This window comes from Dromaius novaehollandiae, chromosome Z (genome assembly GCF_036370855.1).
Source record: "Dromaius novaehollandiae isolate bDroNov1 chromosome Z, bDroNov1.hap1, whole genome shotgun sequence".
Lineage (NCBI taxonomy): Eukaryota > Metazoa > Chordata > Aves > Casuariiformes > Dromaiidae > Dromaius > Dromaius novaehollandiae.
This window is the reverse complement of record NC_088132.1, coordinates 81,238,350-81,262,158: the sequence shown is the minus strand read 5'-3', so window position 1 is coordinate 81,262,158 and position 23,809 is coordinate 81,238,350. Positions and strand designations below refer to the sequence as shown.

At 40.3% G+C, this 23,809-nt stretch overlaps 1 protein-coding gene across 7 annotated transcripts in view; it reads right to left on the bottom strand.

The window, feature by feature from the left end:
- The window catches only part of LOC135323446 (katanin p60 ATPase-containing subunit A-like 2), a 32,126-nt gene extending 8,820 nt beyond the window's left edge, over positions 1-23,306 (bottom strand). Inside the window, exons 1-13 of one of the 7 annotated variants that reach the window (XM_064502143.1) lie at positions 23,129-23,306; positions 14,727-14,797; positions 14,180-14,346; positions 11,762-11,804; positions 11,227-11,350; positions 10,053-10,151; positions 9,433-9,531; positions 8,485-8,562; positions 6,133-6,231; positions 5,552-5,615; positions 4,615-4,733; positions 2,162-2,253; positions 152-262 (exon numbers count right to left, since the gene is read on the bottom strand). In XM_064502143.1, coding sequence (XP_064358213.1) covers positions 152-262; positions 2,162-2,253; positions 4,615-4,733; positions 5,552-5,615; positions 6,133-6,231; positions 8,485-8,562; positions 9,433-9,531; positions 10,053-10,151; positions 11,227-11,350; positions 11,762-11,804; positions 14,180-14,346; positions 14,727-14,797; positions 23,129-23,179 — 1,217 coding nt within the window. In that variant the 5' untranslated portion in view covers positions 23,180-23,306. Of the gene's footprint in view, positions 1-151; positions 263-2,161; positions 2,254-4,614; positions 4,734-5,551; positions 5,616-6,132; positions 6,232-8,484; positions 8,563-9,432; positions 9,532-10,052; positions 10,152-11,226; positions 11,351-11,761; positions 11,805-14,179; positions 14,347-14,726; positions 14,798-15,922; positions 19,651-22,560; positions 22,932-22,957; positions 22,977-23,128 lie in introns of those variants that run through there. The other 6 variants (XM_064502144.1, XM_064502150.1, XM_064502148.1 and 3 more) reach the window with 6 other exon arrangements.
- Positions 23,307-23,809: the final 503 nt, after the last annotated feature.

The following is a 23,809-nucleotide window of genomic DNA, read 5'->3' as shown; positions in this document are numbered from 1 at the left end:
TTGTAGAGTTTAAAAGTAAAAGCTCCAAATTAATCTTTAAATGCTTTAACCAAATATCAAGGCTTTTTCTGCAAAATTCTAAACAAAATCTTTATCTGTGCTTAGAAGCTCAAGCAAATGTATTCAAAAATGTACTCTCTGGATCTCTTACCATGGCAGATTGGAAGCTGCTAAAACAAATACAAGATCATCAGATCGGGCCAAGCCATCCATCTGCACCAGTAATTCTGTTTTCATCCGCCGACTTCCTTCATGTTCACCACTACCAAGATGCAGAGAAATATTATTTGCTCAGTGCATTAAAGTAATCATCTTTATTTATACAGTGTCATTCACAGCAACTGAGCCCTCGTCACAGTTTTGTCCCAGTTCAAAGCATGATTAAGCTCCATTAGCTAACATCTAAGCATTAAAATCAAGCTTTCTAATGATTACTTAAATGGACTCTCTTCAGTGCATTTAAGTGAGGAGAGTTCACTATTACTGAATCGAAAGAAAATATACATTTAGTTTCTTTTTTTCTTCACATTAATCTTTATGCAGAGTTGATGTTCACTGGAAAACAGCTTTGACTGACTGATCTATGTAGGAGAATTTTTGTAATGCATTGGTTGCCATTACACAATTAAGACATCTACCTATCCAGGGCAACTACTTACACTTTTCTGTGAGTGAATTTTAAGTGGTCACAAGAAGATATGCCTACTGCTTCATTCGATATATCACAAAATGTTTTATCAGAAGCAAGCAGAAAAACATGCAGTATTGAAACAAACTGAAAAATAGGGCAGAGTTCTCCTTGAAACAACACAAAAAGGATCCTTCCTCAAGAAGAAAACCTGGAACTTAATGAGTTTCTCCTGCAAAGTGCTAAGAATTCTGGCCCTGATCCAGGAAATCCATTTTGTGGGATACCAGTTTGAACTTTAGGTCCCAGATGTGGAGTACTTGGTACCTTGTGGAACTGAATCCAGAAAAAACATCATGGCCTTAGATGGTAAAAAATACCTTCAGGTTTAAGTGCTTATTTCTGCAAAGGCATCTATAGATGCCTCTGTCAATATTTAATAATAATGTATTATAGTAACCCACATAATCTTAGATAGAAACCACGCTTAAAATAGATAATCTAGTGACGTTAATGAGAGCTTTAAAATGATATATAAAGGCAAAATTTGGCCCATAATTTATGGCTATTAAATGGCAACTATTACAAGTCGTATATTTACTACATGGCATATTCTATTTATATATCTTTGAGCATTTAATTTACAATACATAAAATTCACTGTTACGGGCTCCTAAGGGGTATACCAATTTCTTTATATGTCTCCTGTTCCTTCCCCATTCCCAATCTTTCCAATCTGTTTTGTAGACTATAAACTGTCTGCACCACGGATGGCAATAATAATATTCTCCCATTCCTGCAAGTTCTGACAGCGCCATCAAAATTTGTCCCATTAATGAAAACGTGATTACACCATGCATCTTTCCCTGCTATGCCTAGGCCTGTACAAAGCACCACAAAATCATCTACTTCTTACTTGCCTCTAACAAGCCATCTGTTGTTTCTCCCCACTGCCTTTACTTCCACTTCAAATATATTATTTTAAAATACAACACCGCTGGTTATATAGTCTTGCACCTCTCTGCTGCTCACAATCTTGCCAGACCCATTATTTCCGTAGTCTCTTGCTAACCTCCACATAACCTGGCTTACATGCTTTCTTCTCTACTGATCTCATCTACTGTGAATTAAAGAACAACCACATCTCTCTAAGTCCCCACAGCGTATGCAATGCTGCTGTGAAACAGTACTTTCAGAGTTGATGGGCATTGTGACAATACCGCATTGCGAGGCTCCGAAAGCTGACAACAGAACAAAAGAAAAAGTGCTTAATAAAAAGTCATTAAAATTACCATTATCACTTAAAATAATTATACTGTCAGTACGGTCTAAAAAAGACAAGTCTTTCAGGGGCCCAAGCGTGCTCCTACAGAAGATTACAGAGCAGCTTCAGGCTCTAGTTTAGCTAAGATTTGTTTCTAACAGGTATACTGTATGATTTACCAACACCTGAACAAACCCACTACTGAAAAGATGCAGTAATAAGGGGGCAACGATTCCCCTAAAGCCATAGGAAGCGATCTCCTCGGTTACCCTGTAACAGTGCCTCTTTGACTCATAACTGACTCCAGCTCATCCAAGAAAATTGTGGAAGGAGCATGGTACCGGGCAAGCTCAAATAACACCTGTTAGAGAGAAGAGTAAAAGTGACAGAAAAGATTAACAAGAAAAGTAACACGAAAAGGCATTAAGGGCCACTGACACAAAAGATAAATAACAATACCCACGTTCTAGAACTTCTAGGACAAAAAGGGATATATGCTGGGAAAAGGCTCAGGGTTGGCTGAGGGTCCCTGAATCCTCTCAGATTCTGAAAGGTTTATAAAGGAGAGATAAAGAACACAGGCACATAATCCTGTCTTTATATGTAAATCTTTCTGTCTAAATCCTATCAGAGTACCCTGAGAATAATGGGATAGAAGAAAATGATCCATCACAGGATTCTGGGAACTCCTAAACTGTTATCAGAGATTAGAAATCCTTCTTCTTTTGTTGCTGCTCCATTTGTAGTTTTTTTAAATAAGGATTTGAGAGGAAAAAAAAATCACTGAACCATAATGAAAGAAAATGGACTGATTCTCTTGATAAGAATTAAGCAGTTCTTTTGTTTTGCCTGGTGAAAACAAATATAAACTGCTGAAATAATCAGGGCTAGATTAAAAAATGGAATATTAAGCTGACACAAAATCTGGACCTGCCATCTCAAAAAAGAAGTTTTATCTGTTTTTGCTGTAAACATGAAGAGACTTAGATTAATAATAAGAATATACTATCTATTGTTCTTCAGTGAGGTGTCCTTTGACTTTCTAAATAAATATCACTGACAGCATCTATTAACCCAGCACTTTTAATCTGAACACTTAAAACCTCCCCCACATTTAAAAAGGTATCTGTTTTTTCCAATTGGTATATGAAGCACAGAGTTTAAATTATTTGCCTAGAGTCACAAGCAGTCCATGATCAGCACTGTAATTAGTACTGTTTGAGGCAGCAGAAGTTTATGATTAAGTAGAACGCTGGATTATATAATAATCTTGCCACTTGAGTAGCTTTTCCAAGACGGATGCTGAAACAAAAATTGGGTGCTCTGATATCAGTTCTGTTTGTACATCTCCTACCACTGCTCTCATGTAAGAGATGCTGATAGTTTGCAGCTTACAATTTTATTACAAATCTAAAATATAAATTCACCCTAATGCAGCTAAGAACTGAGGAAAAAAGCACAAGTGGGCCTTCTTCTGAATGAGCACAAAAATACTTCACACAGCTTTAGAAGACCCACACACCAGCCGCATGTCATTTCAGCATATAACTTCATGGAATACTTCTCTTAGAGCTGTCCAGAGCTACAATCCTATTTCATTTCTGGATTCTGCCAAAAACTCAGCTAAGGGTGAAATACCACAGATTCAATATCAATGCAAATGCTGCAACATGTTCACAAAACCCTTTTGCACCATGCTGTGACACAAAGCAGACCGTCCCATCCCTTCTCCTGACAGGAGGGAAACTTCTAGGAAGTTACTGAGACAGACACCAGGAGGATCAATAACACAGGAGGTGAATGTATCTTCTGGCAGAAGAAAAATGTGCCATTTGAAAGGACAAAGGACACACAAAGAAAAATTACGCCGCAGACATTGCCTAAATTTGAAGGGCTATTTTAAAGTATCAACAATGCTTGTAATGCCATTTGCCAAGCACAATCCATCATGATTACTCAATTTCAAGAGCTTTGTATCTCTCTGAAGTACATCCTAACAGATGAGTGTAAAGGAAGGCTAAAAGCCCATTGATTTCTTACATTGGAGTGGTAGCAATTGTTGAGAAATTAGGAGGAGCATCAGGATGAGGATGCTACACTTGAATTCCACTGCATGATGACCTGGACTTTTTTTGTAAGACAGCTGAATCACGCATGCTACTTGCTAGTCTACAGGCTAAATGCATTTACCTACTTGCCAGCCAACTATCTACCTTCAAACAGCATTACATCTGCATTTGACTAAGATCTTTGTGACAAGGGAATTCTTTACCAATTCTGTGCCCTGCAGACTACCAATAGTAGCAAATTTGGAAACTTAAATAACAGCTACATTTTCATAGGGAACCTATGAGCCAATCCTTGCAAAAAGGATATAAAGCACTTCAAACTAAGCAAATGCCGTTTTATTTAGCAATTCTGCTTGCCCATCCCTTATCAGTGGATCAAAAAAATCTTTGCTGGCTTTGGGATATCTGCTTCATCTTGCATTACAGAACTAAAATTCCACTGCGAGAATCCAGAATGATACTTCTGCAGAAGTGATGTTATTCCAGTTTTAAGAACTAGGTACAGAGTCACATGCTCTCTCCAAGACAGCAAAGAATATGAGTATCGGAGAAATACCCATTTTCCAGTTCTCTGTTCAGTTCATCTAGAAACTCTAGTTCTTTAAGTGGGAATGTGATGTTTGTTAAAGTGTAACGAATGAAGTAATTCTTACCCGGACAAGTTTTTCTGAATCACCTCTCCATTTGCTGACAATAGTGGACGCTGATATGTTGAAAAAGGTTGTATTGCATTCAGTGGCAACAGCCTTAGCAAGCAAAGTTTTTCCGGTACCTACAAACAACAGTGTTGAAGAAATTCACTCTCCAAAGAAGTACAATGCAAATGTTTCAATAGGAGAGTAAATAGGTGAAGTCTTTCCAGGATGATCTGGAGAAACTCAGGTAATAGCACTGCAAATGCAGTGACAAATGTGTTCTCCTAATTCTGAAGTACTACACGATGAAATGGCCAGAGTCCCTCTGTGGAAAGTACATCAAAGCATTCACAGGAGTTCACAAATGGAGTTTACTGCAGCGGCAGCCTTTGCAACCTGTCTCAGGCAGTACTTGTGGGCTGTGCCCTCCTTCCCCTCCCAGCCACATTAGTGCTGTGGCAGGGCTTCATTCCTTGTGTCCAAGTGGAGCAGAGGGAGCGAGGAGGCCGTGCTGCCATGGGAAACACCCAGCTAGTACAAAGGACAGAGGCTCCGTCCCATTTCCAAAACAATCCCTAAATGCAGAAAGAAGGCAAGGACATTTTCCTTAGAAAGGTGAGTTCGAGCCAGAGTAATTCACATTCTAGAAGATCAAGTCAAGCCAAACTTGATTAACGTGGTCCAAGATGAGTAACAACAGAAATATAACGTGAATTCTCACTCCTCTGAATGGCTAGTATAAGTAATGTTTTTTGGAAGATTCAGGTGTAGAAATAGTCTAGGATTGTGTGAAAGGTAAAGGGACAGGTTTGAGAGCAATGAGAGACAGATATAATAATCTAAAATTATCTCCTTTTATTTGAAATTACAGAATATGTTATTAGTGATACTGTAACACATTTGATTAGCACCAATAAGTGATAAACTAATGGAAATGATATAAAGCTCTCCATACCTGGTGGTCCATACAGCAATAATCCTTTCCAAGGAGAGAGAATGCCTGTAAACAGTTGTGGGTACTGTGGAAAGAAAAAAGTAATTCAGTGATTAAATGTATCACCTATAACCAAATACAAGGGATTCCAACCCCTACCCCACTGCTCCGAATGCATTCAGAAAACGTAGGAAAACCAAAAGGAGGAGAAAAAACATATAAAACCAATATAACAAACGCAATCTGAATACTGAGAAAAATACTATATTTACCAGATGAAATCTGTTTTAAATGATTTTTTTTCAAATGCAGCTGGTTTGCTATTCTCTTCTGTAAGTAGCTATCCTTTGAAGTGGTATAGGCCAAATCCAGCATCTTTTATATTGTCAAGGTGCCAAAACCCCAAAGTTGCCATTTTAATATGAAAGGCTATTTTCCTATGGGAGAATCTGTATGACATTATCAAATAAAACCCTGCTGTTCAAAAAGGAACTGCCTACAAAAATCACAGAAACGGTGAGAATTCAAGAAAACCACTGTATTTACAAGGAAAATGCTAGGAAGCCCAACAGTGTTTTTCTCAAATCTATTTAAAACCTTACCCTTATTGGATAAACAACTGCTTCCTTGACTAGCCTTTTGGCTGCATCCAGTCCAATAATATCATCCCACTTCACATTTAGATTATGGAGATAAATGTCCTGAAACATATATTGCATCCTGTTAGTAAAAATTGTATTTTCCTGCACTAGGATAACCACCGCTGGCAAAGGAAAAGAATCCACTCAGTTATAAAGCAATAGTGCTATTAAGTGATACAACTTGCATTATTTAACCATATGTACTAGTCAGCTCACAAGAAGAAAGCATACATAGTGATCATTTCCACGCTGCTGCTATGCCTTACTTTCTCAAAAGCCCATAGTTTCACTGAACACATATACACTGCCAGCTGTATATGCTGACCAGATCTGGATCAGATTTGTTATCTCCAGCAGTGACCAACTAACATATCAACAGCTACAGAGATATGAAGGTTTATCAAGCCTAATATTTTGCCTTTGATACTGGCAAGTATTGGATGTTTAAAGAAAAAGCATAAGCAGTAGCAGAGATATGTTGATGCTTCTATGCATCCAGCTTCTGGAAACTTGCAACTTAGGGACTTTGATAGCTAAAACCAGCATCCTTATCTTTGCATTTGTCATTCATTCTTCAGTGAATATCTCTAAACTCTTTTTGAACACGCTTATACTGTAGCAATGAGTTCCACAGTTTAACCATGTGCCACGTGAAAAAGTATTTTGTTTGTTTTGAACTTGCAGCTCAACAATTTGATGGCTACATCTACGACTTATGTTATAAATAATAGTGAAAAATTGCGCTCTGTTTACTCCACTCTATGCAAGATTACATATACTGCAGGAAAAGGTGTGAGAAGCTCTATAACAGCAGGAATATTTCCCCCTAAGCATCTCTCAAAAGAGAGTCAGTAATTAGTCTATGCCCTGAAGCACTGACTCAATTAATTCCATTTAATTCATCAAACTATCCAAATCTTCTATGAATCTTTCCATTTGTCTTAGTAATATTTTGTGGCTTGGCATTCTAGAGACTAATTGTTCTGCAGAAAATATCATATCCTCAATACGAATACTTAGGGTAAATTCTACCCTTCAATAAAAACAGGCAGTCCCCAGAGACTGAAGAAAAATTATGCACTTGTATCCAAGGGGAAAATTTGATTTAATACAATTAGAAAAATTATTTATATAGAGTAGATTACACTTTCCCTTTCTATTAACCGCAAATTAAGATGAATCAGATTTATGATACTAAGTAGAGACTTCTATAAGTGTTTCCAAATTAAATTAGATTATGTGGTGAAATAAATAGCACATGCTATTTATTTTTATTGATTTACAGAGTGATAATTACCATAGCAACTAGGAACATACTAGCATAATTAAAAAAAAATTCCATAACAAAGGCTAAAGCATCCCTATTGCTTTTTTCTAAAATAGCAGTAAGAAAAACACTGTTTTATAGGTTCACCATAAATTAAAAAACAGGCAGTGAATTCATTCATTGAAATGAATGAAAATTTTCTTACTTCAAGGTTGGAAATTTGCTGGACTTCAGTTCTTCTGAACTGCAAAAACAGAATTTTCAGATCGAGAATTTGGGCTACACAAAACTATAAAACCAGCCAGCAGAAGTCTTCTATGCTATTTAAACAGCTGATTTTAAGTGTATGTGAGCAATGGTGGACCACTTGGCTCTCTTCCAATGCTTATATTCAGAAAGAGTCACAGCACTACTAAATATTGTGATACTATGAAGCCTTTTGGCCAAGTGCCTAGTAGGGTTTGGAAGACGATGCATTCAAAGCATTTGCCTGCTTTGGAGCCAGGCTGATCCTGCCAGCGGCCTGGGACCTGTTTGCTGGGACTGCACCTCCACCGGGGAGCAAAATGAAACGGTGCTGACGATGTTGGGATCCCCTCCACCGCCCATCCCAGAACCACCCCACTGCTCACATGAACCCAGAGCAATTGCGCCGAATGGGAACTGCACTCCCAGTGCTGAATCAAGGCTTTTGCCACCATTTGATCACAGTTAGATAATATATTTAGATCTCTTTTCAGTGAAACTATGTACATTTTCTGTAGCAAGAATAAAGGGAAGAGCTGTGATAGTCTGCTAGGTACAGCATGATTAGATTGCATGGTCCCTATTAGAAAGGAAAGGGACTTAATTACTTCCTTCCATTGTGTATCAGGAAGAAACATTGTCACATGCAGAGAAAAGAATGACTTCCAAGGAGCTGCACATTAAAAAAAAAGGTTTGTACCTGCAACAATAAACACTGTCAATGACAACAAAAAGAAACAAACAGCATTTTCAGATGACAAAAAGATCTCTGTACAACTGAAACGGAGGTCCAACCTTACTTTGCTTACAACTGTTGCAAGTTCTCTCATCTCGCCAGTCATGCCAATAAAAGCACTAAGGGGTTTTAATAAGCGTTCCTAAAAAAGACAAAAATAAGTACTTCTCAAAGGTCAATTATTTTAAATAGAAGACAAACTGCAAAATATTTCCAAAAACTAATACATCATAATAACATCAACTTCTAAAGCTGTAAAGATATGGATATAAGAATAAATATATATATAATAATAAGCATTTTGAAATAAGTCGTATTTGCAATAACCTCATCTTTCCAGAAGAAGGTTTAAAAACCTGTATCTTTCCATACTGCAGTTTCCTATATTTAAGAATGACAGAATGTAAGCCTTAATTAACATTAAAATGAGTAGCTCTCTTACTGCCCAAGCAGTCCTAAATACAGCCGATATAGATTAAAGAGAGTGAAAACTGTAAATATGGGTCACCACATTGCCACACGTTCTGTTTTGAAATTTTCTTCAAATAGAATAGTTGACAGATAGACTGACTGGCAGTGAGTAAGCTGGATGCACTGTCCTCAAAGTTGTGGCTTGTGTCAGGAATGATTAATTCACTTAAAATATCTATCCCAACCCTCTAAACTGTGGTCCTGACTCAGCTGAGGTGAATGCTGACATACTGAATTTGGTGGAACCAGAATTTCACCTACAGAAGTTTCTGTGGGTTTCTGCAAATTGTGTAGTTTGTGAATCGTAAGGTATAATGTGTATTTGTTGCCTACTTCTGTGTTCAAAGAGTAAACAGCTGTCAACAGATCAGATGAGTATCAGATAAGACTGTCCACTGGCAAAGGAAAAACACTACCAGGAACCAAGCCTTTCTTTAGCACTTGGGAACCAAGACAACATTGTTACAGGATTTTATTTTGTTCCTGGTTGTGTAACTGAGGTTCATGCTAATTAGATGGAAATATGAATAGAAACACTTACTGATGGATCTGGATCACAGTTAAGGCTGTTCAAGGCTATTTCATTTGATGGTACTTTGATAGCATCCTGGATCAACCCACGGAAGTCAATTATTTGGCCCTTTGAAGAAAATAATGTTGTGAAAAGCTTTACCAGGATGGTAGCTCTACCGCTAAAAATGCACTGGGCCAAATTTTACTTAAGATTTCTGTGTATCATTCTGTTACTGCCCATACAGTCCTAAACATGGCAAAACTGACCACAGAATCAGTGGTAACAATGGGAAAAGAACGCACATCTCCTCACATTCAGTGCAACAACTTAACTGCAAAATCTCTTATCATCTCATTCAGGAATCTGAGATCTATCTTCCACTTTAACTATAACCATTGGGCTTTAAGAATAAAAAGACTGTTCCTTCTTGTGTATGTCTGAAATATTATTTATTGCAAGCAGAGCCTCCTGTGCAAAAAATTACTGCCCAAATCAGATAAAATTGACCCTTCAGCTAATTATACAGAGACATTTTATATTAAAACATATACAAAGAGCTCACATCACGTATTTGTGATTTTTTTTCTTTTTTTTTTCTTCCTACATACACATTCCTGTTACAAATTGCATATGAGGTTTCTACGAACCCTTCTTGGGTGAGTGCTTTCTCCTCCTCCAGTTTTGTTGATTGCTGAGATGCTTAAGCCAAAGTCAGACTGCTCCAGAGTAACTGTACTGTCATTATTCTAAAGAAAAATCAATTTTAAAACAGATGTGCTGCCAAGTAGATGAGCTGCAGATATCGTCCCATTATAAGTATCATCCCACCTCTTTATACATGCCCAGATGAACTGTTCCATTACATAGAACTCGCAACAGTAACCTCATATTAGTCAAACACTGTTGTGCAGTTTGTTAGACTTCAGTTCATCTGTCTGCTGACAGCAATGCCGAGAGCCATAGCTCTAAAGCTCAGCATCCAGTTATTTCATTTGCAGATCTTCCACTGCAGGTTGTAGAAATCTGCATCTTACTCAGCAATAAGAAGAAACTGTGCACTAATGTACAGTGGAAATGACAGGCAAGTACAAGGCCCAATACATCTGCTTAGACAGAAAAAAGGAGACAGTTTAGGACTGTTTAGGACATAGTAACTATGACATTCATTTCCAAGCAGTTACTGTTGTAATGTCCAAGACTTATTAAAAAAAAAAAAAAAAAGTGAGAACCAGTCAAACACGAGATCCAGCCCCACAAAGAAATTGGGCAAAGACCTTAAAAAAAGAGGCTGTCACTCACGCAGTTCCTCAAGAGCTATAACAAGTCTCTTGCTTGCCCACCAACCTGCTGCTCCTGCTCCTCTCAATGTAAGGGAGGGTAATAAAATAGTTTTCTCAGCAGTCTTATCAAAATGAGACTCACAAAGCTAAAAATTACTGAACCAAATTACTCCCCCAAGCTCAAACTGCTTATGCACTGTGAAGATGCTTCAACACCTTACGCACTGTGAAGATGCTTCAATTGACACCAGACTTACTACTTGGTTTGTTTTTCCTGCTTTCTGGCACTAAAGGATCAATCCTTAAATCCACTGATGCTAATGGAAAGACTTCTGTTGATTTCAGCACGTGCTAGATGATATAAATTCCTGGACAGAAAGGAGTCTTGTATCTATTATGCTTAAATTATGTTAACAGTAAAACCCATTTAGTTACACAATCGCAAACCATGTATCTTGCATCCTCTCACTGGCTATTGGCACTCAGAAAAAAATCCCATTAATTGCAACTGTAACACTGTCAAGATAAAACACATCCAGACCTGTTTGGGGCTCTCCTTGGTGGATGATTTCAATTCTGTTGTCATCCCAGGTGAAGTTTTTGACAATGGTCGCCGCACTGTCTGATGTTTGATCCTTGGTAGAGTCTGAGAAGAGCTTCCTGCCCTACAATACAGGAAATCATGTCCTCAAAGGCTTTTACAATGTTTTGTTTTCTTCAAAGTACTGAAAGATTATAAAGCACTTTTCAGATAAAACATTTTTGGGCCAGCTTTGCTTTGTTTGAAGTTAAAGCATTGATTTCAGCCACAGAGAAGTCCAAAGCTCATTGCTTGCACACGCTCCATCTTACCTTATCCTACAGCACAGAAACTTTAGCAAATTGCCTGCTTCTCCATTTGGGAAAAAGCTCTTTATTTTCTTCTAAAAGATACAGGAAAATTCACCATGTGGTCAGCAGCACGATTCTAGCCTAGTTCAGGATTCCTATAGTATCACAGCATTATGTTAACTACATTGCACATTGCTCTTGGAAGAAAATTTTCTGCCCAGAAAATGCCCACGCATTTCTCTTACCTTTTTGGCTTTCCTCCAGTTCTCAGTTGCTGTTTATTTTCTGCTGTGGCAAAATGAATATTGAGATGGAACATAATTAAGAATATAAAAAAGGACAACTTGATTTTTTTCCTTTTAAAAAGCATACTTGAGCACATACTAATGACTTTGGAAATATGCATAGACAGGATCAGCATGATGATAAGCAATTCAAGCAAGCCTGTAAAAACGTTTTGAAAACAGAACTGATATTGGAGAGGTCTGTTTTCGGAGCTCAGGCTTGTTAAATTTTTTAGATCTGTCTTTGGTTTCTCTCTGTATATTTTAAAACAAATGTCATTTTTGCACTAAAATTTCTTCTTGCATCCTCTCACTGGCTATCGCCACTCAGAATAAAATCCCTACCACAAATCAGATTAAGCACAACAGACTAATTCCATATACCTTGCAGAATGATTTTTTAATGCTAATAACTTTTCCCTTACCAAATTAAGAAATAAAAATTTGCCTCACTCTTAGTAAATCTATCATGTTCAGCATAGCAGGACAGCAAAAAAGCCACATTGCAATCGTGGTTATCAAACTTTGCTGTTTTTTTTTTTTTTTTGATTGAGAAAATTTCAGTCAAAGTAAAGCTTTTTCACAAAATGTCAAACTCATGGTTAACTCCAAAGCCCAGACCCGAACTCATAAACCCGAGGCTTTGTATCAAACTAGCACATGCCTCATTGCTCTACATTATATCTTCTGTCAGTGTTGTCTGCACAACACTCCTGCACCCAAATTCTCATACACTTACATAAAATAATACTTCCCAAAGAGCTGATGGTAAGTGCTTGGGGACATGGAATACTTATAGGCAGCAAGCCCCATGCATGAAATTCATAACCCTGGGAGGTACATTTACATCTACAGTGCAAACTGTAATTCAGCAGAGAAATAATTTAGTTTGTTCTATAGGGTATTGCAAAGAGTTTACCAGGAAGGGGCACCACACTGATCTTTTTCTTTGGTGCACTTACACCCTGATTTGATGGTGGAGACAATTTACAGCAGGTCACAAGCTACCAGGCAGTAGCTTCGTCGCTGAGACACACGCGGGAGAAAGGCTGCTTGCGTTTCAGCAAAAGAAGCTACATCCCTGCCAGCATGGCAGCAGCTCTGGGCTTGAGTAGCAGCTGAGTGCCAGCGTCTACATAACTTTACTTACCAAAAAAGGGGACCAAGAGCTTGTGAGCGTCTAAGAGATTTAGTGGACTTTTGGGAATTGCTCACTTGGATCTAAGCTCCATTTTCATGGATCCAGCCTCGGCTAACTACTCAGTTTGACTGAGAATATTGGAAGAAGTACAATGTAACCAATGCTTTGTAATGCATTTTCTTTCTTGATTCATTACAAATCCCTTGGTTTACGTGCTGCGGGGCTGTTCCTCTTTGTATTGACACCAATCAGTGGGCTCTGGCTCTGAATCTCTCTTTCATGGAGATATTGTTAGCTTCCAGCTAGCTCTGATCTTCTACATCACAGTGAATGTCGTGATGACTAACAGCTTTAGTGGTTTTCAAAATCATTTCACCTACACAGGTAATTTAATTATATTTATATAATGTTTCATTTACCTAGGATTTCAAAGTTGCTGGAAGCCATATGAAACAATGAAAACTGCTCAGAAAACGGCTCACGCTCCCTGGCCAATCACTGCCTTCCCTAATTATATCTGTCTTACAAGAAATATAGGTAGAATTGCTTGTGTTCTCTGCACCCTCCAAGTTCTTCATAACTGACTCCTCTACAACTGTTCTTATGGCTTCAACAAGTTACACTTTGCTGAAGTTCAAAAACATTCAGGATCTCAGGGTCCTACCAAAATGTTTAACTTCTGATTTGTCCTACTCTCCATCATTCATTCATACCTCAGACTAAGTCCTTTGGGGCAAATAAAGCTATTATTTTTTTGGCACATTACCTCTGCTGAACAAACATGTGCAGCCTAAGTGGTTAATCAGAATGGTGGTGATAGCTTAGATGAGCTAAGACATAACACCTCATTTAAGTGGTAGATTTTAATTTAAATATTTAATCAGAAGTAGAACCAACTTACTATTCCTACCCTATTAGAAAAAAAGAGAGAAAATATTTATGCCATAATACTTTGCACTCAAATAGCATTTTTCAATATCAAAGTAGTTTTTAAAAGACAGAAAAATACCATCTTCTTGTTTGTTTAGAAGAACAGAGGAAAAAAAGACCAGAAAGGCTGAAACTCCCCATCTCTTAAATTCTATGTCCTAAGTGCTACAAATGTAGCTCTGTAACACAAGAGAGTTCAAACATTAAACACAGACATGCATGAGTAGCTCAGAAAGTATTTCAGGTAAACACACTTTTTAAGCTTTGAGGAAAAAAAAAAGCTTTCTTCTTGGAACACAGTCACCTACCAGTGTCTAGGACCTTTTTAGTAATTTTAGGATATTTTTGGAATTTTACGAAGTAATAGCTTTCGTATTCCATCAAAATTGTCTCAAGATCAATGTTGTCACAAACTTCGAAGCCACGTAAACCTAATTTTGTCTCTTGCTCCAAAGCATTTGCAGCATCAATATACCTGGTAAGTTCAAAGAAAAAGTAAAGAACAAGAAACAGAGTCATTATCTTATTCTGATTTTTGAGAGTAAAAGCAAGCAGTGACATCCGTAAGTGTAAGCTATTTTTAGGATGTCCACATCTCTCTATTCATTATAAATGCCATCAACTGTACTTAAAAGTCCTTTGCTGATTGCTTAAATACATTTTTAAACTGATATAGGATATTTTGTTCCAGAAATTGAAATGAATTAAACAGTCAAGGGATTTAACAGTAGTTTACCTTTTTATTTTCCTCACATAGAACCAATGGGCCACGCTGTACATCCACCCAATAGAGGGCAAAATTACATTAGAGACACACACAAATAATGGTAGGGCACTATTATTTAAAAAACATACCCTTCCTCCATTAAATAATGCAAAATTAGAATGAGGAGATTTTTTCGACGCGCTTCTGTTCGCACCTCTTCCTGTGAATTAAGACAGAACTCTAGATCAAATGTAATATTCTCTTTATTGCTGTAAACAGCATCTAAACGTAGCCTGTGGAAACAAACAAATTAAGACAACAGCATCTCAGAACTGTAAAACAACTCACTGTTAATAAGCAGAAGTGGCTTTCAATGTGATTTTCCTTACGCATTATCAGGGATCCCAACTAGGTAGAAACCTTTTCCCAGAGGAAAGAAAATTGCCTCGAGGTTGAAAAAACAAGTTACTTCCCTTACTGTGACTATGGCTCTCCAACATGTTCAGGCCGATACGGATTTCAGGGTAGGACTCGTGGACCTACGCGTCTCCAAGGGCTGTGCAAGCAAACCCCACGTCTCACCCCTGCGAAACCCGTCTCCTCGTGCTCTGAGCTGGGGGATGGAGAACAGGTCTGGGATCTGCACGACTAGGCTGCAAAGACCAGCTCAAAGCTGCTGGCACCTCCCATTTCACGTGCCTCAACACATCAACGCAAGTGAAATACAGAACACTTGAAGAACTAAGAGCTTTGGATAATGCCAGACTTGCCCAATTTTAACGCCAGCATGGCCAAAGTCAGGTCCCTACCACAGAAATTTCAATATGGAGCCAGTCTCATAGATTTCTTCATACAGATTTGAGTGACCAATGGCATTTGCGCTTGGTTTAGTGATAAGAGCACAGCAGCATAAAACACATCTTTGCCATCATGCAGTGAAGCTACATCTGGGGGAGCATATAGTGCTGCCATACAGGCATAAGATCTGCAAACAAGAAGCTCTGAGATTTTAGGGTCTTAACAGAAGTCATTAAAAGGAAAGCTCGAGACATCAGCATATTGACTTCAGTCTGCCTCATTGGGATTTGAAGATGGGATCACATGAACAGTAGGTATTTCCAAACCTACGTTTCGACAAATAAATTATTTCCCCTCTCTTTTAGGATGCTGACATCCTCAACTCATCAGGTGGACCCAGTATGAGCATGAGGAACTTGTATTGATTTAATAGATGGAGGGAGAGAGGTAGTTTACACTGCTTGTGTAGCACATATATTCCAGATCACATTGCACAGCAGTGGGTATACAGCATCCCACTTCTGCTCCCAGTTTCTGTCCCTCCTACCCGACTCAGTGACTGCATCCCTTCCTCAGTAAAAGCCTGGCCCAAGCGTTAGACAGTGGGATCTGTGGGAGACAAACCCACAAATATTTGGCTGCTTCATACTGGACACCAAGCTTCAGCCTCTGTAGCAATGACTTCCTCTGCTCTCTGCCAGTTCTTGGTGCACAAACAAGACAAAGAATTACTATCAATTAAAGCAGTAACTTAGATTTTTAAAGCCCCAAAGACATTTAAAAGGAATATTCATACAGAAAGACAATCACTCTATTCTTTCTGGCCTCTTGAAACGCAGCTTCATCACAGCAAACTGTAGATAGGGTGATTTTGGGTGGGGGAACATGCTGCAAAACCAGCTTAGCTCTTCACTGTGCCTTTCCTGTGTCAGTTTAGAAGTGCCTGCTCCTTCTGCACTGCACACAGCAGTGGATACCATAGAGCATTCTCCTGCTAATTTACACATCCGAGAGAGCACAATCAACTAGCGCTTTATTTTGAGACTAATGCTTATATGTGTGTCTGCTAATCTTTAAAAAAAAAAAAAAAAAAAAAAAAAACTGGCCAGAGCAGGGAAAAAAGGGTCTTCCAGTCTGGCAGGTTTTCTTCTGGGATGTTTGCTTCAAACGTGGGGCCATCTAGTGACACAATTAGGAAAGGGCCAGGCTTTGCTTTTAACAACGTATTCTGGGAGTTGAAAGTGTATTTCTATTTCACATGTTAACAAAAAGACTGGTAAAAATCTTCATTCTGGTTTTCTGGAAAACAGAATCAAACTGTCTAGGAAAAAGAAGAAACTATACCCCACCTCTCGCCTTTGTTACTTTTTATTGTCTTGATAAAATCACACCATCACTCTGTTTCCCTATCCTAAGGAAGCTGCAACACTATTTGCCTTCCAGGGGTGGTACAAAGATGATTTTTATAAAGCGTTTTGAGGATGAAGAGTGCTCTGTAAATGCTTAGTAGCTTTTTTTTTTTTTTTTTTGAATGAATGAATGAACTAGACCAGTTCCAGAGAGGTGCTGCAAGAAGACATGGACAAATTCTGTGAACAGGCACATGCAAATTAAAAGCAAAGACAAAACACTGGTACCCTGGGGTGAAAGGCTCTTTCCCCTCCCATTGTTCTGACTGTTACTGGTATTTGGAAAACAGAATTTGAATTGCCATCCTTCTGCTATTTCTCCTGGATGACCTGAATCTTCTGAGACAGTCTGAAGAGTGAGGGAGAAGCTGGAGGCACCACTTGCTTAGAAAGCCACCTGTACACTCTTAAATGCAACTGCTCGTGCTCATTTATCCTGAGAAAAACTACTGTTGTGCTTGCCCACACATCAAAGGGCAAGATTACGTCTGGTTTTGAATATTCAAAAACCAGTAGAAAAACACAGTGGTTGCCGCAGAAGACAAACATATCAAGTGTTCAGTGTTTGAGTACTTACAGTAACAGTGATGAGGGAGGAATTACATCTGTCTGATAAAGTGGCAGGGCTCACAACTGGTGCTTGGAAGACTCCTTGAAAAGAATCTGTATTCCGGTGTGCCTTTTGCCCTTAACCCCACTAGGTTACTTCTGCTATCCCTAGAGGCATTTTAGATTTTAGTATAGGCAGGCATACAGTGATGAGCAGCATCTCAAATACTCTTTTAGGTAGAGACTTGCCTTGAGCAGTATAGAAAAATGTAGTGCACCAAGTATGGGCAACCCCCTTCGACCTTAACGTATTAATCGTTCTGTTGTTGGGTTGACTGAGCAGAAGCAGAAGTGAAACTTTACAGCAGAAAAATGTGCCCAAGTGAGCACCATCTAAAAATGAGAGGGCAGTTTAGGCTGAGTGGTCCACTCCATCTTTGTCTTGTGCTAATAAGAATGCAAACAGTGATGGTTAATTTAGAGAAACAGACATCTGTCCAGAGAAAATTAACTGAGCCATCAAATCAGTTGATCAACTGACAACAACTTGCACCTAATTGGATCTGAAAAATGGAATGCAGCTATTGGAATTCCCTGAATTCCACGAGGTTTCTATAAATCAAAGAGAATTTAAGGACTTTTCAACATGTGACTGTTATCAAGTCAGAGATCTTCTGAGTCACTTGTGCATGGAACATTGTTTTTTTGACCAATCCCAAAGTCACCTCTCCCCGTTTTTCACCAGTTTTATCCTACCGTGTGCCCATGCCTTCTGTACATGTCAGTGCTATCAGCAACCTTAGCTGCCCACTTAAACAGCTCCCTGCCCATGCTGGTTTGCTTTCCCAGACTCCACTTCATTCCCTAGGGATTCTCCTCACTCCAAATATTTCCAAAAAACAGCCAAAGTAGAGACAGATACTAAAACCGCACAGGACTTCAGCCGTGTTTAGAGAAGAAATGGTAAATCTTATATTGCATGAAAAAATAGGAGCACTTACCAGTACAAAGTTACTTAAAATTCAGTTTAGCTTTATAGTGATTTAGCCTTCCTGTTTAATTAGTACTTAGAATTGCATGTTGTTTATAGCCACTGGTATTTCCATAGATGTTTAAAGTTTAATAAGCTTCCATTCTTAAACAAAAAAGTATGTAATTAAATTTTCAATTACTATAGGGGATTTTGGGGTCCATGAAATTAATAAAAGCTTAAGGCACTTAAGCATGATCTTGTTTTAAAAGCTAAATAGTTGAGCACTTAACTAATTAGCTACAACACTTACAGTGTATTTTATTTATTTCTAGCTTAACAAAATAGTGTATGTACTACTTTCTTTGCAGCCGTTTAGAATTAAACTCTAATAAGAGTCATGCATCTTTAGCTGCAATTGTTCACTTAGTCATTTCCATACCTTTTACTAAAACAGATTTACATTATAAATCAGCCTAGTCTCTTGTGTAATCCCATCAAATTAATGGAGCTACTAAAAGATTAATTTAACCCCATAATGTTTCATTATTATTCGACCCTATATTTCTGCATTAATATGTATGACTGCATAAAGAAAGAACAGAGTTACAAAGTAACTCACAGTCTAAAAAGTTCAGAAATCACAACTACATCATTGTAACTTTGTGCCCTTGTACATCCAACTGGGGCAGCAAATAAGACAACAGTCCAGCAGGCTCTGTGATCAAGAATTCAGACAAGAGGCAAGCAGCCAGCTCCATAATCATATAAGAAAAGACCGTATGACACTGCACATAGCCAAAAGGATGACAGCTGCACAGGCAACCATACTTATAGCATTTCCCAACTTTTAAGTCACAATCTAAAATATCCTGTTGCGACATACAAACTTTTAAACGAAAAGAGTAAAAAACAGCATAGCCCACAGTCACATTCCATTTTTTGTCAACATGGGATACCGTGACGCTAGCACAACTACCCTGTTTAAGTTACAAAACTAGTGTAGCAGGCCAAATTTATCCCAGAATGGTGATGGGCCACTGCAGACAATACGGTGTTCAGATGGAAATTAATCTTTCCTAGTCGCTCCTGTTTTCTACCCCCACAGAAGGTAAAAATGATATTGCTGTCAGAGAAGGAGAATGGGACGCTGGGATGAGGAGTGAGAGCAGGCAGTAGGACTCACTAAGAATAGTGTCCTTTCTCTCTTTTTCCTTCGGGATCCCAGGATGCCTGCCAAGCGTGGTGTTCCTAGGGAGCGAGCTGTCACACTGGCACCGTGCGCCAGGCCGAGGAGAGTAGCTGCGGGACCACGAGCTCACCCACTTGTCTTCCTCCACCACTCCATATCCCCCCCCCCTTGTTCCCTCCCCCCAGCCCTTTGCATATTATAGTTCCAGCTTTGCCAAACCTTTTAGAAGATTGATGTTCAATTATTGTTTGGCTTCCTGACAATATTTTCTGAGAAACGCAAGCAGAGAATGGAAATGGTAATTTTTAAACATATTACTTGGCTATGATTGAATAGAATTTCACGGCACAAAGCAGAGGCACTTCTGTAGTCTCTTCTCTCTTCCAGATTATACAAGTCTGCTGCAAACAATAGAGCTGGCAAAGTTTCTCAAGAGGGATTACAAAGAGCTTTCATAATGAAAAACATACAGCAAGCTAAGCACAGACGTTACAGCTGTCCTAGTACTATCACTGAGATGCATTCAAGAGGTGTTGCATTTAAAATCTAAAGGCTTTTTTACAGTTTGAACTTGGTGCACTGAAAACAAATCTGATTTCCCCAACTAATGCAATGCTTATATGTTGTATGTCATTAACTCATGTTCCAACAATACTCGCTCTCCACCAGTGCCACTCAGAAAATGCTAATATCTTGTTTTTACAATGAACTTTCCTGAAGTCAGGTATTACATTGCCAAGATTTCACTAACTTGAAGTGATATGCATTGTAAAAAATACATTAAAATGAATAAACACAAAATATGGTGAGCTATTAATCATCAGAATTTAAGGATACTGAATATGTTCACCAAATCTGCAAGTGAATTAATAAGCATTAACTCTCCTATTCATTTGTGTGAATTAGCAAAGTTCTACTGCAGTTTACACTAATACTGCTTTTAGAGGGTGATTTACAGAACAAACATAGGAAATATTTAACAATTAAAACCAGTGAAATGTCTCAGAAAACATTTAATTTATTTGAAAACCACACTGAGCAGCTGCAAACAGCTACAGAAGTTGTGCTGCATAAATGCACCATCATTACAAAATTTTTACGGTGAAATCTGAAGGGGGGTTTTTTTGAAAAAAATAGCCCTTCCTTTTTCCACTTGAGGCCTTGGATCAGGATTCCCTATTCTTTTTTTCTGTCAAACCAGTATCTTTCACCCTTCCCGGGGCACATTTTCCTGCTCTTCTCTCCCAAATCTAGAGCCAAGGATTTGCTAGTACATACATGCATGCGCATGCACACACACACACACACCCCCTCATGCCCTCAGGGCAGAGTGCTGCATGAACACCAGTGCCTTGTGCCAAAGGGAAGGCAGCCTGGAGAGAAGACATTCCAGCTGGGTCTCATCCAGAGCTTGTCCCTCAAGGATGCCAAGCTGGGATGCCCCTTTTCCCCCCTCAGAGATTTTCCCTCCCTCCCTTCTCCAGCAGGTGCACATCGCTAACCTAATCCTCTGCCGTAATTCACCAAAGCCAGCTGAGAAAAGCAAGAGACACAACTCTTGGAAATCCCAGTAGGCCTCCAAGAAGTGCTACTTTCACATGTTTCCATCTCAGACACATCTCTTCCCATTACCATCCTCCCCAGCTTGAAAAGGGCTGTCTTGGATACCATACTTGTTTCCAGCTGAAACATGAAGTTCAAAGGAGAGGCAAAGCGCGCAGTCCCTCATTCGCCTGGTCCAAGTATAAGTACTAACTGAAAGTGATCTGCCTGCTCCTCTCCCTTTCATCTTTGACCCTGGCTACCCAGTTTAGCCCTCATTTTGCCTCAAATGTGAAAACCTTGCAGCTAAATAGTAAGTCTGAGCACACTGGTCTAACAGAAAACTAACACACAAATGTGTCTATGTCTGGGTGCACGTGTATTTTGTGTCAGTTCAACAAATGAATCCAGCTCAGGCAAATAAAATCTTTCAATATCAACAAATGTTCATACATTTCAGTCATCATCATTAAACAGCTGGAATTGGACTAGAATTATTCTATTGAAATGGAGGTGTTCATTACTGGAGGGTGGGGTGGTTTTTTTTTTGAAACATCTTTCCCAAAATTGGTAGAAAATAATAATCTCCATTCTGTAGAAGAAATCAATGGAAATATGAGATACAGATGAGAACAGGATTGGGGGCCAGGAATTCCAGTAATTATTTTGCACCACAAATAAAAGATGGAGCAGCCTAACTTTCAGACACTGCTTATGGGAATACTGGATTTCAGAAATCAGAAATTAAGCACCTAGGGCCCCTCTACAGGAAGTAAGAGACCTTAGAACAGGAATCAAAAAATCTGTTCCCCTTGGCCAGTTCCTGGTTGTTCCTAACAAACAGTCACTAACAAGGGCTTAACCAAAAGTGGGCTCCAAATTTCTGGACCTCTGCAGAATTTGACCTCCCTCTGTTGGTATCCAAAATGGAAAATCTGTTCTTCACATCCATTCTCTCAAAGGGCTATAGAGAGACCAGTTTACAAAACAAACCAACCAAAAAATCAGTGATACAGCTTAAGGGGGAAGAATTTCCAGGTTCCAGGTCTTAATTCCGTGTTTCTGCATTTAATAGTCAAAACCAGTCCTGGGACCAGAGCCACTCAAATCCTCATTAGTTATCTAAGGGTTACAAATCCTATCCCTTTTTCTCCTCTCTTCCTAGCCCTGGGAGTCCTATCTCCCATTTGCACATTAAAGCCATTTCAATTGCCCACTTCGGGGCACCATTCTCAGTGGCTGGGATCTCAAACCCCCTGAGGGCTTAAGAAGGCACTAACACAGAGGCACTCGCCTTGGAGGTGAGTATATTATCTGCCTATCTAGGAGGCAGACATCACCTAACCCTCAGAACTGCCTCCCAGCAACTACAAACACACTTTCTAAGGAACCCCATCCTACTTAAGCAGGGACAGGGATTTGTGCAAACATGTAGAGCACCTCACAATGCTAGAACCTTTCCGGGAAATAGTTTTCCGGTAGTCCTGCAGGGGAGATCTACAGCCTTATCTGCTAAACCATACCTTATTACAGTCGAAACCGTCCAGCAGGTGGAGATAAAAGAACAGCTTAAGAAATGCAGCTAAAGACTAATGCTTCTGGGCTCCTGTACTGAAAGGACTCCCTGGAGCCAGGCCCCACGCACGGGATGAAGAGGCGGTGGTAGAGTATAGGCCTTATTTATGCAAAAGGCGCTGGAGAGCCAGGAGTGGGCATGTCTGCACCCCCCCCCCGAACTCGCAGCCGGGCCTGACCAGGCAACGGCCGCGGACAGGTGGTAGAGCGGCCTGCCTCATACTGCGGAGCGGACAAGACAAACACTGCCTACAGAAGGAGGGGAAACGAGCCGGGAGAGCCCCGCACACCCGAGAGGAACCCCAGGGACCGACCGACCGACCGACCGCCCCCCCGCACGCACACCAGACCAAACTCCCGCCGCCATGACAGCACCGCCCCACCCCCACCCCGCGCCTGCGCACTGAGCGCCGCGCCTGCGCACTGGGCGCCACCCCCCGCGCACGCGCAGAGGAGGCCCCGCGCGGTCTCCATAGCAACGGGGAAGCGCGGCCGCCTCGGCCCGCTGGGTCTCACCGCCTCCCTCGCCTGGTGGGCGGTTCTGAGCGCGTGGCAGGAGAGCTCCATCGGGGCGGCGGGAGGGCCCCGCCAGAGGGGGCTGCAACCCGCGGGGGGAGGGTCGGAGCGACCTGACGGCAGCGCCCAGCCCTGGCATCCCGCGGCGGCGGGGCAGCGAGGAGGCGGGACGCCGGGCTCACCCGCGGCCAATCGGAGCGCGGGAGGGTGAAAGATTGCCCGAAGAGATAACCAATCCTGACTGGAGTGGGGGGCGGCCGTTTAAACGATGGACCAATCACGGCGGGGAGGAAGGGCGGGACTGTCATCTGTGCTGGCCAATCGCCGCTTGACTTACCTCAGCGGTGCCGCCGAGGAGTTTGGCGGGCAGGGTTGGAGACAGACCTGGTCCGGTCTGGTCTGGTCCGCCTGCACCCGACCCTACCGGGGTTAAGGACGCCCAGTTTGCCCCAAGAGCCGCGTCACCCCCGAGGAGCAGCAGGGTGCCGCCTGCCCCTGGCGCCAAGGCCGGCGGTGGCCGTTAAAAATGGAGGTAGCCATGGCACCAGCAGAAGAACTACCTGCGGCTTGAATACCTAACCGACTGCTCACCTCACAGCAAAACGCTGTGAATAATGCATTTTAATAACAAGATAAATACATGCAGTATTCATGCGTAGGTTTCTCTTGCTGCCTGTCAAG